Below are 18,963 nucleotides of genomic sequence, written 5' to 3' on the forward strand. Positions count from 1 at the left end.
GGGGACACAATCTGAAGTTAGTTGGGGGAAAGATCAAAAGCAACCTGAGAAAATATTATTTCACTGAAAGAGTAGTAGATCCTTGGAACAAACTTCCAGCAGACGTGGTTGGTAAATCCACAGTAACTGAATTTAAACATGCCTGGGATAAACATATATCCATCCTAAAATAAAATACAAGAAATAATATAAGGGCAGACTAGGTGGACCATGAGGTCTTTTTCTGCCGTCAGTCTTCTATGTTTCTATGTTTCTAACGTACACAAAAACTCACTATGGATTTTCCTCAAGTGATTCATTAAGTCCCTTTTTTCTGTGGTTTTATTGTAAACTTGTTACAATAATTACTAGGAATTTTAGATGTTCATATATCTTAGGTGTAATGGCTCTGCAATTAGATATCTCTAATCTGCCTTCCTTTCTTTTTGAATAAATCATTTTTTCCCTCCAAGAAATATAATTGTTCTTGACACCTTGGTGAGGAGGGTCAATTGTGAACATTAGTATTGATTTAATGAACAATTAAGACTTCAAAGTACTAATTTTGCCTAAGGAATTTTGCCCTGTGATATATATTAGACATAATTTTGTCAATGGAATATTTGAGGAAGTGATTAGAGTAGCTGAATTGCATCAATCGTAGCTTGCATATCTCTTGCCTCATCCCATGCTTGATTGACTGTTGCTTTTAAATCATAGTAAAATATGAGGCTGGGGGGGGGGACAATAATTTATACTACATGGCTATTAAGCACTTACTTTCAAATTTGTTGGCCATCTGAGACATGACTGGCAATTGGAATTAACTTAATGCATTACTAACATCTTGATTTGTATATTGGTTAAAGAACGTGGGAATAACTATGAAGCATCACAAATAAGCTCTGGGACTGCTAAGGCTGACTACAAAGGGATAAATGTCAGATGCATGAATGAAGTACAGGGTGAGTTCAAAACCAGGAACAGAATGAACGGTCCTTTTCTCTGTCACTTATATTTTTTTTATTCAAAATGGTATGGAGGGCTTTTGCTGTAGCAAGTGGCTGAATGCTGAAGCACTTTTACAATAATGGTGCCACACCCAAACCCAAACAACAAAAAAGCAAAAATTATTGTCTTCAGAAAAAAAATGGAATTATAAAAATAAACTTAAAATAAGAGATAGGGATCAACAAAGGTCCCAATGAATTAAATCAAACTTATTGCCTAATACATGTATTAAAGATTGCAGACTTAAAATAAATTGTTTAAAAACAATATATTTTCATTAAATATTTTAAAACAATTTTAAGTTTGCAATTTTGTTTAACAATTTTTTTTCCCAAGGAGCAATTATTGCTCAGTAATTTCCAACATAGATTATTAGTGATTGCTGTAAAAGAGGCATGGATCAAAACTAGTTATTTATTCTTGTCTCAGGTAGGTGATGATTTTATATCACTGGTTGTCACGCAAATACATTTGCTGGCTGTAAATTTCCTGTAAATGTCAATAGATTTTGTGTATTATTGCCATTAGATTTCGTTTGGAAGCTTAAACATTACACAGTTATGAGGAAAGACCAGATGGCCTCATTAAGAAGAATGCTCTGAATGTTTACTACTTATGTGCATGTGTGAAATAAGGTGACCTATCATCGCTTGGAAAATATGTCAGTAATATAGAGATGGTGACATTATTTGCTGTAAACTGGAATATTCATGCTGACTTGCAGTTGGTTAAGTTGATTTCTTTCTCAGTGTGAAGGCTGTTTAGATATGGAAAATAAATATTATTTGTCAAATATTATTTCTCATCCCAAGAACATAATTAGAAGCAAACCTTATATATCTTTCTGTGATATGCAATTATTCACTTGCATTATTGAATTATATAACATGAAAAATAAATGTAACAGGGTTATAATATTTATTTTTAAACATTAATTTTAATCATTTTTATTATTGGAAACTCTCTTTATATTTTTATGTTGTATTTATCCTGTATGCATTTTCAGAATTTGAATCCTCAGCAAGGAAAGTTAGCTGTTGCTGAATTTCAATCATTGTTGGAAAAATTGGAAAATAGTTATTTTACACAACTTGCAGGCTTCAGGAAACATTGAAGCATGACATGGAGCTAAAGTATGCCTTGAAAAATCAATCAGTCTGAGTTTGACAGATTAAAACCTACTGAGTACCTACTGGGTTTCTGCAACAAATATTTCCTGTCTTATTTTCAAGATCTCCCAAAATCAATTTTAATCAACTAGAAATTTCAAAAATTAGAAGCAAAAGTACAGTATTATGGTTTGAACATCAGGAGTATATTAAAAGTTATGTTTCTATTTCAAAGCTCATATTGTTTCAGATTTCTTAAATTTCTGAAATTGTGGAATTTTTATGATAAATTCAAAATACAAACTAATAATCTGTTATAATATTTTTACAAACATTTGAATCAAATATCTTATTGCTTATACATATTTCATTCATTGCCAAGTAGATCATCTAAAATAGTGTTCAGTAAAATTTGAAGTACTTGTATAGAAAATATCCCTTCCCCATTACCACATGCTCAGAAATCTTTAAAAAAAAAAAATTTTATGGGGTTTTTTATCCTTCAACATCAAATTACTTTTACACACAGATCTGCACTGAAATGTTAAACATTGTTATTTACATATCTTATTGCTTATACTTCATATATTTCCATTACCCATTTCCCGGTCGGGTTTTTTCATATTGTCTCTCAGTCTTTTTTCTTTTTTACCGAGTGTACCATTTAGTCCAAACATTGTAGTCCTTTTATCCTTTTAATTTCATTGTCAGTTTTTTAATTTCAGCGCATCTATATATTTTCTCAATCAATATGTTTTCCAATGGAATATTTTCATCTTTCCAGTATTGAGCATAGGCAATTCTTGCAGCCATAATGATGTGTAATGATAAGTATTGTATGTTTTTTGAATGTTGATTTTTTGTTATTCCTAATTTAAAAAATTCAGGGTTATATTCTATTTTCTTTCCTGTAATCTGTTACAACCAGTCATAGATCTTTTTCCAGTAATTTTCAGCTTTGGGGCATAACCACCACATATGAAAAAGGTACCTACATCTTTTTTGCATTTCCAACAAGTTGAATTTGTATTTGGGTATATTTTTGCAAATCTGGATGGTACTAGATACCATCTATAAAACATTTTATAATAGTTCTCTTTAAATGCTACCAATTTTGTTATTTTATTATGTATATTCCATGTTTGCTCCCAGTCAGACAGGTGTATATTATGGCCTACATTCTTTGCCCATGCTATCATATATTTTCTATTCTTTCGAATTCAAGAAAATATTTATTTAATTTAGATATAATTTTTTGTTTTGGGCCTGTCAAAATTTTGTCTAATTGTTGTGTTTCCATTTCTATTCCTATCTCCTCTATGTCTTTTTTGTATCTTGATTTAATTTGCAAGTAAGGCCACCAATCAATCATTATATTTGGTTCCACCAATTTTTCTCTAGTTTTCAATTTTCCAGTCAAATCTAATATGTCACTATACTTGCATGTTTTAGTTACATCAATTAAGTTAGGGTAGATCATCTCCTCCATTGTTGATAGCCATTTAGGAATTTTTATATTTTTTTCACCCTAATTTCTTCCCAAATCTTTAATAAAGAGTTCCAGATTAAATGTTGGTTGAAACTGATGTAATTTTGTTCCATCTTTCCAAATATAGACATGCCATCCTTTCTGGAGATCGTGACCTTCTAAGGTCAATATTCTTTTGTTTCTTAGGTCAATCCATTCTTTTATCCAAACCAAGGATACTACCTTGTGATAAAAATAATTATTCAGTTATAATACCCTATCATACACATTCATTTGTTGGTTGAGATTTGGAGATTGGAGATTTGTTCAGAAGGATCTGTGACATCCCTTGGTTATGTAGTTTCCATAGTTATTTTGGTGTTTGCTTTCAGCAGGACTATCCTCCTGCTGCCATTTTGAAGCCAACTGGAGAGAAAATAACATACAGTATTTGAAAAGACTTGCTGCTATATTGTGCACCAGAAGATGATAATCTTTTGTTCCACAACAACTGTGCACTCAGGAGCAAGTTGAATTACCCACAAAAAGTGTATTACATTTCCTGCAGTTCAATGAACCACAATATTTGTGTTTGATCAAGATGAATGTCATGGGTGTAATTTTGTTGGATTGTTTTTTATAAAATATACTCAGCATGCAATAAAATTCCCTATTTTGCACTATTGGCTAGGAGGAATGACACCTCATAACTTTATTTATCATTCATTCATTCGTTCATTCATTCATTCATTCATTCATTCATTCATTCATTCATTGAGCTATAACCTTTAGGCTGCTATGCAAGCTACATGAGATTAATTGATGTGCTTTGTTGCTACTCTCTGTCACTAAAAGGGCACTTTCTGCTATAGTATCTTTTTGCTACTTTGTTTGGAAAAGGAACCCAAACTCAATGAGCATTTTGTACATTAAAATGGGAAGAAAATATAATCAGATATACTAAAAATGGAAGAAATTTCTTACTGTACTTGTAATATTGTACTAGCACAAAAATTCTGCATATGTCCATGAATTTTTATGATGTCAATTTTCTTAATTTAAAAATCAAATATTCATTTTTAACTCCACAGAACTGATTGGCCAAATTCAAAATTAATGTCTTGCCTTTCACATCCGAAATGGCCTCTTGTTAGGAGATGCAGAAAAGTAACAGAGACTTAGTCTGTCTTCCCAGGTGGAAACAATGTGACAGGTGGTCACAGCAGGAATGACTCATCTCAGCATAAGCCCCAATTCCAGTAATCAAAGATAATAAATCTTTTTCTGTTGTGCATTAGTTAATGATTACCATTTCATTCAATAATAGAAGAATATAAATAAGGTGGAACTTGATGGCTAACATATTGTGATGTCTGAATATATATTTGGGGGGAATGTATATTATATTTTATAAGGATAAAGCATCATTGTGACATGATATCAGCCAAATGTTTAACTTCTTGGAACAAGTTGCTATATTGGCATGCTCAGAAGCAAAAAATCTTGCCGGAACATGGGTGCACCTACATTCTCTGTACACAATTTCGCTACCTGCACGGGCGCAACGGATATCTCTGCTCAAACTCACGGGACCTCCAGAGCTGCGGAGGCAAGCCCATTTATGCGTTCCAGCTAGTAGCCCACCACTGCTAGGAGAAAAGTTTTTCTCTGCCAGGGCATCCACCCTTTGAAACATCATTTCTCCTGAAGGAATGAGGTTGGTCCCAATCCATGTGCCCTCCTGGAAAGCTCTTAAAGTCTAGATTATTTCAACTAGCCTACAGATTTCCTATCAAGAGGGACCCTGTGCCCCTGGCAGTGTTCTATGTAATATCTCCCCTCATATGATCTTGCTTTATTTATTTTGTTTTTTTCCTGTGTTTACTGTTTTACTAATTTTATTGAATGTTAGATTTATTAAATTTTTAGCTCTATTGTATGTCACCCAGAATCATTTCAATTGAGCTCTCTAAATTTTAAAATAAAATAAATAAATTAGCCACTTGTCACATGGTGCCTTCATATTAAATCTTCCTCTCCCCTTTTTTCTTTGGGTCTTTTCTTAGAGGAATTTTATATTTACAGTAGGTTTATGATATATATGTTCCAAACCCTAATCTTTGTCCCTTTTTGCAGTTCAACGTATTTGCTATTTTCTCCCTCCTTCAAATAATCTGAACCTAGTTAAGGTAATTGCCAGATTGAAATCCAAGGACTTTGGATTTATATAATTGTGGAAGAAGGCTTTTCTAGTAGGAAAGGAGAATTATGATTTCTTTCACTCTTGAAATTTACCTGACAGTGCACCAAGGAACAATATTTAAATTGCGAGCATCTTTCTCATTTACTTCTTCATTCTCTAACACACAGCAAGTTTAGATACTTGGTTTTTATAGTCTTTGGAAACATGTGAATTCAATTATTGTGATCTATTCTACATGGCTAAAACAAACCATGCTTTAGCATAGTTCACCAATTCAGAAAGTTCATCTTTTATGCTGATTGGTTTAATTTAGTGCATAAACCTTGTTTGTATGTTCAGTACATTACTTCTTTATTGTTTACTGTGCTGTGTGAATCCACCTCATGCAATTTGTTCAATAAACCAAGGCTATATCTTTTCTTAGTATAAAATGTAATCCCACTCACTGAATAATCAAACAATTTGCGATTTATCGTATAGCATCATTGTATTACAGTCATTTAACTCAGATTAATCTTAACTGACATTGGCCACTGGATGTCATGATTGCACTGCCAGATATTATCAGAAAAAAAACATAAATCTGAAGACATTTTTTCAATCTCCAATAAGCCAATCATTCATATACATTTTTGAAAAAATATTTTCAGAGAAATATAGACTACCTTCTCATATTTGAACTTTTATTCCAGTGTTTCTTACAAAAAAGTATAATGAACAATGGGTGCATCTGAACAGTATCTCAAATCTGCCTCATTAATATGCTCTCAAAAACAGTCTAAAATCTCTTAATCTTCTTAACCTTCTTAACATTAGTAGAATATGAGAAAAAAGAGATAGCGATCACTTATTTACTAGTGAGCCCAATCCCAAAACTTCAAACTTCTCTTAGTACTTTAATATTGATGATAAAAGATCCTGACACAACTTTAGGGTTCTCATAGTTAAGCAAAGAATCATTACCATTTTTGGGATGTGCTGTCAAATAAAAAGACAATGGTCAAACATGGCTCTAATCTCCCTAAATTTCAAATATCTTGGTTTTCAAATCCTTTAAAAGAAAGAGACTTCCCAGTACTAAAGAATATTCTGTACTATGAATTACAAAACTAATTCTATATGTTTTGCAAAGGGGAATGTCATTTGCTCTTATTAGGGCTGTATAACTAAGGACTGGCTGGACTGTTGACTGATAGTCTGATTGTAGGATCAGTATGATTTGTGGGCAAACTGTGGTACTGTAGAAAGATGAGAGAAATGCAGGAGTTTTGGCAAGAGGAATTGCATTGCTTTTATTTTAACTGGGTTCCTGCATAAACAAACAAACAAACAAACACTTTGAATTGTATACAGTGCATTAAAGTAGTAAGAAACATAGGGTTACTATTGGTGTACCAAAAGCTGAGTAAGCGTCTAATTCTCTTTTTGAATTAAAAAGTTCAGCATTTATTTGGTGGCTCCAAGATGAAGAATTTTCTGAGCTAAGGAATCTTAGAGGTTTCTTTTAAGATTTGCCAGTTGGAAGTGATGGCATTGTCTGTATTAAGGATTAGTGTTAAGAATTTTGTGCGTGCTGAAAATTAAAATTGGGGCATTGTATTAAAAATTTTACCAGCAAGAACTGTATAGAAGAGTTGTGTATCATTGTTTTTCTTAAACAAATAATAGAAGGAATTATTTGGTAGAGAGCACAGAATCAGTTGGCAGAGAAAATAATAACTCATATTGGGGAGATAATGCACAAACATCTTTTAATTTCTACACACAATGCTAATAGTAATGGATAACCATCTACTACCTCGCATAAAATAAGTTTACTGAATTTCATGAAATACATTCTTTATTTTGGATTTTCAAAGGCTTATCAAATATTATTATAACATGGATTGATATCTCACTGCATTAATTATTCATTACTCATAAAAACATTTATAGAAGTCTTACCACCTAAAGATTTCCAATGTGATTTTCAGCCTGTGAAGTCATAGTAGGTCTCGCAGTGTCTCTATTTGACAAAGCTTTATATAATATTGGAACTAGAGACACTTCTGATTACATGTTTAAAACAATATTTAAGCACATTAATAAAGATAAAATTTAAAAGACAGTTGTATTTCCATCTGGAATATTACAAGGGCAGAAAAAGTATCTTCTGTTGAAAAAAGCATTTGCCCATGGACACAGTTCCAAAAAAAGCAGCTCTATGCTATCATAGGGATGTAACAGATGGACTGCCATCTAGCATATGGAAGATCAGAAATTAAGATTATCAGTTGATATACTAATATATTGTATGCAAATATGAATATAAATCTGGTTCTCATAATGTAACTACTTTGCCTACCTTTGGTATCTCCAGGTAGAGAGCATGATAAAAATATGAAGTGGATGGCCTTAGTAGACCTTTTCAAAGACGAATTTGCAACTATGCACTTGCCTTGTCTAAAATAACTTGATGCTCTGTCTACCGGTATTTCCATATTTACAGTATGGTCCTGGAGGATTTCAACATGTTTTCCTTGGGTCTGGGCTCAGAGAAAACCTTCATGTTCTTGGCCAGCATTGCAGCAGGCAGGCCCATCTCACAGTGGGGGTAGACTGTCACATATTATACATTACTTTTGTTTCACTACGGTAGCAATATGTTCAGGTATATTACCATCTGTCATGAAAAGATGATTCCCTGTTGAATTTAGAATTTACTGCAGCATGCCCTTTCCTCCAGGAAGCTTGCCGTATTTGATTGATTCTCCCCAGGCACTTAATGGACTCAATGGGTTTCAGAGGGAACAAGGTTTTCCCTAAAGTTCTGATGCACAGTTCATATGAGGCCTTAGTCATCATTTAGAACAAGGGGGAAAAATGACTTTAGATTGGACTTCACCTACATGGCATTCTTCTGTTTGGAAAATCTTATAGGGCCTTTACCAATGTTGAAATGGCAAAAGAGATATCAAGAGTTATCACTGGGGAAAGGTTAGAAGTAGATTTGACCGCTTCTTCTTCTTCTTTAGTTCTCTGATTGTCAAACGATGGCTCTATTCAGTGTAATCCACTCCCTACTTGTTGGTCAGGAGGGACAGGAATACCTACAAGTTTACTGTGAACTCTGTTTTTACAGTGGGCAACATTACTTGGATTTGTTCCAAGATGGATTGAGTTGAGGCATGGCCTTGTGATATTATCTAGAACAGGAGTGTCAAATTCAATTTCATTGAGGGCTGCATCAGGGTTGTGTTTGACTTCAGGGGGTTGGCCAGGGTGGGTGTGGCTAGTTCAATGTCAGTCGTGTTGAGAGCATCTGAGGTGGCCCGAACTCTCTGCCAGTGAAAATGGGCTCCCGAATGCTGGGACTGCTTCCTGCAACTCTCTGCCAGCAAAAACGTAGCTCAGGAATTTGCTTATATTGTATTGAAACAAGTTTGGTTGCACTTGGTGATGAGGCAGCTCAGGATGGGGATAATGAATCCATCTTGATCCCCTTTGGCATCTTGGCAGCCTTCGATACCCATTGATCATGGAATCTTTCTGAACTAGCTTAGGGTGTTGGGGTTCTGTTGTGATTCTCCTTCTTTCTTTGGAGCTGGTTCCACTCAGTGTTGAGGAAAATGTGGTTTAGTCCCTGACCCCTACTTTGTAGCCGGGCCTTGAGAGCACCTCATTTCAACCCAGAGCTATTCAAATATTCTCTTCTGTTGGAACTTTCTATGTGTCCTTATTTAGATTAAAATTTATTTATTTATTTATTTGGATTTCTATTTGTTTGTTTGTTTGTCTGTTTGGATTTCTATTTGTTTGTTTGTGTGTTTGTGTGTTTGTGTGTTTGTTTGTTTATTTAATTCAACTTCTATACTGCCCAATCCCGAAGGACTCAGGGTGGCTTACAATAAACAATATAAATACAATACAATAAAAAAGAAGTCAAATATAAAATCTAAAACAATAAAACCCTCATTAACAACCCATGATAGAACAGTCACGACAACATGAATACATACCATTCATATGATTTGGCCAAGATGGTTGTTACTTTATGGCCCCCAGGCCTGCCAGCAAAGCCAGGTTTTCATGGCCTTACAGAAGGTCAGTAGGGTTGGAGCAGTATGGGACATCAGGGGGAGTTGATTCCATAGAGCCAGAGCGGCAACAGAGAAGGCCCTCCCCAGCGGTCCCACCAACTTGGATCGCTTAGTCGATGGGATCTGGAGCAGGCCAACTCTGTCTGCACTTATTGGTCTCTGGGAGGTATCCTGTAAATAGTCTGGTCCTGAGCCATGTAGAGCTTTATGGGTTATAACCAGTCTCTCCAAAGACTCACGGCAGCTTACAACACATAAAAAGAAGAACAATACAATATAATCATCTAAATCCAATTAATTAAAAAAACTAAGTGTACTCATCTATAAAACCCAGTACTGTACAGTGGTACCTCTACTTACGAACTTAATTCGTTCTGTGACTAGGTTCGTAAGTAGAAACGTTCATAAGTAGAAGCAATTTTTCCCATAGGAATCAGTGTAAAGGTGAATAATGCATGCAAACCCATTAGGAAAATCCAAAACTTTAAGGCTTAAAAAAAAAAGCGGCAAGTGGAGGAAGCGGCGGACGAGAGGGGATTTTCAGCGAGATCAGGGGGCAAAAGCCAGTGGAGGAAAGCAGTGAGCGAGGGAGCATTTTCACCCAGATCAGGGGGAAAAGCCAGCGGAGGAAGCAGCGGAAAAAAGGAAAGAAGTTCTGGCAAGATTTTAGAATCAGTTTTGTTGCTAATCTCAATTTTGACTGATGTTTGTAGTAAGAAAAGATTAAGATTAAGATTTGCCTGTAGTGCTTATTACAACTGCTGCTTCCCGAATTCAGTATTGCCACATTATGATATTTTATATAAATAATGAAAACTTTGTTCACATAGCTACTGCAGATTTTGCCTCAAGTAACTCACCCAATCCTATACTGCAATTTCCTCCTTCTCCCAGTGGTATAATGTAACAAGAGCCCCATTTCCATTTTGAAGATTTCTCACAAACTTCATTCTGTGCTCTAGCTTTTCTGTTTCTGGAAACTACCTAGTATTCTTCGTCAATAACGATTCTCTTCTCCCGCTTTCTATACATACAAGCCACTTTTTTCTGCTCAGCTTTTAAACACCTCTGCATATGAGCTCTATGGATTTCTCCCATTTTGTCTTGCAGAAAATATGATTGTACCTTCAGTATCTTGTTCCATGAAAGTATCTTGTTCCTTCCTGGGCCTTTTTTCCCCTCAAGGATTTAAAGTAATTTTGACAATTTCAACATATTTCATGACAAATTGGAATTATTTGGGAAAAAGTGGAAGAATACCAATATCTCTGAATATTGATTTGTCTAGATTCCTAATTATATTGGAAAATTGAAATTCTCCAGACACATTCTACAATTTGAAAGTTTCACATATTGCTGTGCTCATGTTTATAACACATTTATAATCTAAATATACTAAAGAACTTTTTTTTCTTTTTTATTCCTCACACAGTCAAAATATGCACTGTATCATTTCAACCGGAAATTATCCTTGGAGCCTAAGGTATCTGTCAATTGTAGAATAGTAGTTGTTGGAGCATCAAATGTAGGAATCTCCTTTCTGGACACACTGATTTTTTGGTAAGTTTTTAGATTTGTTGTCATTTAATTTCGCACTGGGCAATTTTTCACTATATTGGTTCAATTATTGCATTTATGTCTCATCTTTTTAATGAAAGCTCGGTGTTCTATACTTGTAAGTCTCACCTTACTCTCTAAAATGACTCTTGAGTTAGGTTAGGCTTTGAATAAATGATTTGTCCAAAGTCACTCAGGGAGTTTTCATAGTTAGGAATAGAGTCAAACTATAAGAGTGTTATTTCTAGATTTCGTTTCTCTACTGCTTCTGGTTGAATCCAACCATTTTCATACTTGATCTTCTTCCCCTGTCCAGATTTAGTTCCATTCTGTTATTTTCAGAAAGCTGTCTTGCTGATGGACAGATAGATAACCAGTCTGAAGGAAATAATGTGAATCTCCTTTAATAATTTCTTTACAACATACCATTGGATTGGAAAGAGAAAATTAGAGAAAGCATCCAGAGCTTGACTTCTTGAATTTCTCCCCAAAACATTTTAGCAGTTTTTCTGCCTTTTCCATGTATTGGAGTAATATATTAGTCCATGTGCATTGTGTGCTTCTGCTTTCCACTGTTGTAATTGTATGTATGTTCTGTGTACAGGGAAACGGGGCAAGCCATACACTATATGTTCTATTGTGGGTGACATGAGCAGAAAGGAGGAGAGAGGGGGATTTTGTATGGACTAACAGCAACATTCTAAGTCACTGCTCAACTGCTTCTCTCATAAGTATTCTGGATTCTGGTTGGAACTTTGGTTAAATTGGAAATTATGCTTACTGAATGCAGGATTTTATAAACAAAAACTCCATCTTTATTTCTCCTCTCCTCCGAATTCAAAATGCATTACAGGCAGTCAAATTCTTTCATCTCATTTCTTCACGATCAGAGCGCACAAGCATTTCTCCAGCGCTCCTCCCTTATCTTAAGATTTATGGCTTGGCTGCATTAGTTCAAAGCAATAAAAACAGCTGTTAAATAATAGAGTAAAGACTAGCTTACTTCGTAGCCACATCGTGACACGTCCATGATGGATTTACAACATTGAAAACTCTGCCCTTCTTCTCCGCTGGCACCTGGACATGACAAATAAATCACTTAAGTAATTAACCTGCTCCTCTCCTTAATATTTCTTCCCTAACACTTGTTCTCTGCATCTCTGCACCCACCTGAAATGCGGATTTAACCATCTATTATCTGTCTCTTCTTCACTGGAGTCTGGACTCATAGCAACATCCTGTGGCTGGTCTCCCACCTGTTCTGACACCTGTAACCCAGGACCTGTCACTAATTCATAAACACTATCTGTATCAGAATCTGCAAAATCTTCAACATCTTCCAACTGACCAGGAGTATATACAACAATAAGAAGGCATTAGGGGATTTTTTTTTTCTAGAATATTTTACTCTGCAGGTCCAAACCAGATTTGGTTCTCATTTTCCTTTTATGTTTCTTTTGGCAGCTTCTCTCACCTTACCAAATTTGGTCCCATTACATTCAGTTTTCAGACATACAGAGTTCTAATCTTTTTTACACAGCGTTTTCCATTAAGATGGCAAGAATAAAGAGGAAAGCTCTAGAGCTAGTTATTAAGAATCTACTTCAGCAGATGAAGCATGTGGATTGCAAATGGCAAATGCAATTGTATTCTGACTTACCAGACAACAACCTTGTTAAAGAAATACATTAACCTTAATTATAGCACTTAGAGACTTTCACATCATGTCTATATCATGCTAAATATCTTAGAATAAAATGCAGCTAAAGATTGACATCTCGTGATATTTGAACTATTCACTAAATATATTTTCTTTGAACAAATAATTTGGAGATTTTATTCAGAGTATAACTCTGTTCAGATTACATTTAATCTGGGCAGTGTACATTAGGTCAGGTCAGTCTAGCTGAATTCCTCTAAAAGCCCCTGGAGAAGGCCAAATAGGTCTGTTACATTCATCCTGAAATGATTGGCTCTTATGCAGTGGATCATTACATTTTTATAATAAATTACGAAGTATAACAATGTATGAAAAAATGAGGACATCTTTATATCTTTCCCACTCATGTTTATCATTAGACATTTTTCTTTCCAGCCCAGTCTGCTTCAAATATCAAAGCTTGATTAGTGTACAAAAATAACATGGGGGAGAACTTGGCTCATTTATCAAGTGCTGTTTTATTAAAATAAAATAAAATATTTTAGACGCGAAAAATATGTTTTGTTTATGTTACAGATTTATTTAAATCTTGAAAGACCTCCATAATAGTCAGAACTCTTTTAGAAAGATAAAAAGTTTGAAATATTTGGGGTTTGAAATGTTTTGCCATCCTTATTATTATTAACCATAATATAATATTATTCATAGTCTCTTTTGCCATGATTTTCCAAGATACTGACCTCTCCTTCGAGAACAGATGAATTTTATGAATGGCTAATTATCTAACAAGAGAGATATTCATAATTATATAAACTCATACATTCATTGCTTAGATATTCTATTGAGATGTTTGTCTTACATATCCGTTTCTTAATTTTTGACTTGCTTACCTTTCCATGTGTGTGTGTGCATGTGTCTGTGTATTTTGTGTTATTTGTGTGTAGTTTGCTTAAAGGTGATAATAAAGCTACTGAAAAAAAAATATTGAAAATCCAAATAAAACCTGTTCAATTCTGAATAAAATATGAAAGAAAAAAATATTTTAAAAATATCACAAAAGAAAAATCTATTCTTCACTTATCATCCATAAATGATAATATACAGTATAAACTGGTACTTACGGATATTTTCCTAAAATTATATAGTTTATGTTTCATTATTCAAAACGTTTATTTTACCATCATACTGTAGTAACAATGTAGAAATATTGAAGAACAGAGTTATTGCAAGAAGGAATAGGGAAAATTTTATACCCCATCGTTAAATGGATTACTGTACTTTTACTCCTTTAGTAAAGACAATGCAGAAAGGCCAACTATAATGCAAAAAGAAGAATTTGTACTACACCTTGTAGCAAGTATCCCTTTGTTCTATTTTAGTATCATCCCTTTACCACCTGTTATTAGGAGACTGTCTAATTTCCCTACACACTAATCCAATAAACTGCCCAAAAGTTGCATTTTTATATTTAGGATAGCAATGATTAATTATAATTCATATCGATAATGAAAAAGATAAAAATAAAAACTGCATATTCTTATAGACAGTATAAGCATTTGAAAAAGTGTTTGACAATATTTGTTATAGATCTTATAGCAGAGGTGTCAAACTCAAGGCCTGGGGGCGTGATCCAGCCTGCAGGGTACTTAGATCTGGAAAGAGTGAAGGACTGTCCCATGGTGTAGAGGTGGGTTTAACTTACCTCACTGCCGATTCGCTTCCTCCCATGCTGCATGGGCATGTGTGCTTTGTACATGCTTAATGCTGAAAGATCGGGGGGGGGGGGCGACAAGATGGCAACTGCATGCACAGTACTGGAAGCTCAGCTTCTGCACATGCTCAGAAGAAAGGGGAAATATATATATATATCCGACAGAAAAAAACGTGTGTGTGTGTGTCACATGTTTTTGCTGAATTTGAAAATTAAGGGAAACCAGGATAGATCTATTTCAGCCTTATTTTGGCCTCATCAGCTAGCCATACCCCATACTGGGACTTGAACCTGCAACATTTGCAGATCCAATCCCTTCAGCTTTGTACCAGGGAAGGGTTACATGTTATTTGTGTCGAATATATGTATGTATGTATGTATATATGTATCACATGTTTTTTGCACATACACATACACATACACACACACTACTCAAAAAAATGAAGGGAACACTTAAACAACACAATATAACTCTAAGTAAATCAAACTTCTGTGAAATCAAACTGTCCACTTAGGAAGCAACACTGATTGGCAATCAATTTCACATGCTGTGGTGCACATTCAACTTTGTACAGAACAAAGTATTCAATGAGAATATTTCATTCAGTCAGATGTAGGATGTGTTATTTGAGTGTTGCCTTTATTTTTGTGAGCAATATATATGTGTGCGCGCATGTGTGTGCATGTGTGTGTGTCACATGTTTATGCTGAATTTAAAATTAAGGAAGACTAGGATAGATCTGTTTCGGCCTTGTTCTGCTAGTCATACCCTCTGCTAGCGACACCTTTGTTCAGCTAGCCGTATCCTCTTATTGGGATTTGAATTTGCAGCCTTTGCCTTGTATGGCAGAAAAAAACATATATATACTGTATGCTAAAAACTGGTTAGAAAATGAATATGTATAGAAGATAAGTAATTTTGATTAAATTGGAGAAAAATAGAAAATTGAAGGTGGTAGATCCAGGTGAAAAAATTCGGTAGCTGAGGAGGCAGCATTGAGATGGCAAATATACTTAGGAAAATTTAAGAAATAAGAATCGATATGGATACTGGGATGGGGGACGAGTTTAAGAGAAGCATCAAAATGGGATTAGGGTCATAAATTACCTGCCTGTTATAAAATGGATTGTGAATAAATACACTCAGGGGAAGGTTAAGGGTGAGAAAAGAAAGTAGAGAAGGGAAGGTAGAAGGGGAGAGGAGAGAAGTAGGAAAGTGGAAGAGAAGGAGAAAGAAGGTAGAGGGAAGAGAGGAAGGGAGATAGAGGGAGGGAAGTGATAGGACATAAAGAGGAAAAAAGGCAGGTAATGAAAACATAAAAGGTGCAAATTAAGACATGGTTTTATGTTTATGTCAAATGGAAATGGATAATTATGTGTATTTTGTTAAGAATTAAGCATATGTATGGCTGTATAGTGGAGAAAAATAATTTAAAAATTATTTTTTAAAAAGAATAATGGAGACACATTTAGACTGCAAACTATCATAGGCACGTCAAACTGAGAGTAAGTCCTGTTCAGCTAAACAGGATTGAGATTGTTGACAGAATGAATATAACTCTTATTGAGTTTATCCTTTTTTCTTTCCTTGGCTTAGCAATTGCATGTTTCTAAGGTCTACTTAGAACAGATACAACTCCTGTTATCTGGTAGCCCAGTATTACATAGTATCCTGCACAGCTGTCTTGTTTGGCAGTAGCTAGTGTAATGCTTGCTGTTTAATTAGGCTTTTTATCTTTACATTTGTCTGAGAATGTCAGGAGCCTTCCATGTTGCCTGCCACTAATTAGTTGACTAATTAAATAGTTAGTGCTTACTTGCTGATCACAGGGCTAACATGTAATGACTGTTGTTGTAATTGTTATTGTTTTATGCTATCTGCCTTTTGCCACATGAGTTGACTGAAATATGTGCCCTTTTCAGACTGTTTTTTCCTATATTGAGGGAAAATAATACAAAACAAAACAATGCAGTGGCTTGCCAGGTACTTAGTATTCAATATTCAGGCAGAGGTAAATAGGACATGTTCTATCTTGCCTGGCTGTGAAATCAATTACAATAGATGGTGTCTGTGATAAATGCAAGGCATAATGATGCAAGATAGTGCTCAAAATATTTGCAGCAATCATTTAATAGAGAACAATAGTGTACTATAGGTATATCGAGTCTAATGATTGTGAGGTTTAATGATAACATGAATAAAATAATTATTATCTGTTTTTCCCTATAAGCTTAGATCTCTAGAATGCATCTGAATTTACAGTACTTTAACTGAAGTAGTTTTGACTTTGAAAAAAAAACAACTGTCCCCAAACAGTTGCTCATTCAGCTACTGGCCAGGCCCAAATCTGCTTCATGTGTTTCATGTAGTCCATTAATTTTATTTTATTTTATTTATTTTGTCAAACAATTATAGGGTGGTAATTTGTACAAATCAAACATTAGATAAGTAATGATAAAAAGTAGCGATAGAAGACAATAGGACAGGGATAGTAGGCACAATGGTGCGCTTATGCACGCCCCTATGAAAATAGTGAACATTCTGTTCTATTACATTTGTCATCAGGAAATAGTTTTGAATTAGTAAATTGTGTATTTTTAATGAGTGTCTTGTAAGTGGTACAACTAATGTATGTATTTGATTCTTTAGCTTCCTTTTAGGGAGATGTATCTTTGACTGTAAAAGTGTATTCAGAGCTTCAAATAATCTTTTTGTTTCAGAAAGCTTATTTCTTTTCCATGAGTATCTGAAATTTTATTGAATATATCTACCTTTGCAAAAAGTGCAAATAATCTAAGTAGTAATAATTTCTGCTTTCTTTATCACATCACTAATAAATTGGCAACATGACTCTTTTTTTATTTTAAAACCGAGGATGCTTAGGCCTCCTTTTGTAGCTGCACTTTAAAGCCAGGCAATGAAACCCAATACCTTTTACTTATTTCCCTAGATACTCTAATCCCTCCTGCTTTACAAGTATCTTTGAGCTGTTCTTCCCCTTTTGTATCCACAGCAACATGAATCCCTGCTGGAATTATTTGCTTCGATAAAGCAGGTGCACTTGTTTAATGCTTGGTTGGGTTGAGCTCTTAACTTGAAGCTTTAAAAAAAACCCTGACGGTTGCTCTGTGCTGTAAAGAACAGGGTATTCAGGATTTTATATGTACCTCGCAAAGTAGTTCTGTTTCTGGTACGCTCTACCTTTTCTTCAGCATGCTTCCATTTTTGCAATGATCAAAAATATGCTGCTTATTTTAGTATTAAAGTCTAAAATGGATGAAGCACTCATGAGTTAGCTCTGAATTGTCAAAAAATGAATTAATTACCAAGTTTTCTGATTATAATTGCAATAATTTCCAAACTATGTTCTATGATATAACTAATACTGTTCCACCCAAAATAAATAGAATTTTAATAGCTTTTGTAAACCAAATGTTCATCCAGAAACGAGGGTAACCCCAAATCTCTGCAGGATTTACTGTTCTGTTTTTATATTCTTTAGTTAGTGTCCACATAAAATTATAACAATGTTTTATTTTCTAGACAATATTCTTAGTGAAAAATAGAGAATCTTGACCCTCATTATATTTATACCTCTCATTATATTTACCCATGAATTTTTTGTAACTATAGCTCCCTTCCAGGTAGGAGATTCAGTGCCATATAAAAAAACTATTTTAATGGACTAATGGTAATTCTTAACTTTTTTTCAGTTTCTATAGTTTTGCAAGCTCCGATAAAGCAATAACTGAGCAATCTAGGATAATGATTCTTGAAATGTTGATTTGGCCTTCCTTAATGTGGCATCTTCTGTTTGTTGGATTTAAATTTCCATAAAGCCCAGCTGACACACAAACCTGTGTGTGTTGAAATTCCAGCACATGGAAGTTACTAGGGTGGGAAGAGGCAGCTAAATTACCTTCATTTCGGCACCATAGGATTACAAATTGAATGAGAACACCTTAATTGTCAACTGCAATATTTAAAACCCTAATAAAGAGACCAAGAACTGAATTTTTCACACCACCTTATCTGATTTAAGAAAAATTTTCATCTAAACAAATTGAGAAAATAGACCTCTCTATCAGTCACTAAATACTGTATAAGAAGAATGAATGAGTAAATGTATCTCAATACATATACATTTATCTGCGACCTCAATGTATGACTGTACCTCAAGGAAAC

General features: G+C 34.4%; 1 protein-coding gene across 2 annotated transcripts in view; it reads left to right on the forward strand.

Moving 5' to 3' along the window:
• CFAP61 (cilia and flagella associated protein 61) overlaps positions 1–18,963 on the forward strand; it is a 135,271-nt gene that overhangs the window by 56,373 nt on the left and 59,935 nt on the right. For both annotated transcript variants that reach the window (XM_070747004.1, XM_070747003.1), the window contains exon 18: positions 11,282–11,409. In XM_070747004.1, the coding sequence (XP_070603105.1) occupies positions 11,282–11,409 (128 nt within the window). The remainder of the gene's footprint in view (positions 1–11,281; positions 11,410–18,963) is intronic.

This window comes from Erythrolamprus reginae, chromosome 3 (genome assembly GCF_031021105.1).
Source record: "Erythrolamprus reginae isolate rEryReg1 chromosome 3, rEryReg1.hap1, whole genome shotgun sequence".
Classification (NCBI taxonomy): Eukaryota; Metazoa; Chordata; class Lepidosauria; order Squamata; family Dipsadidae; genus Erythrolamprus; species Erythrolamprus reginae.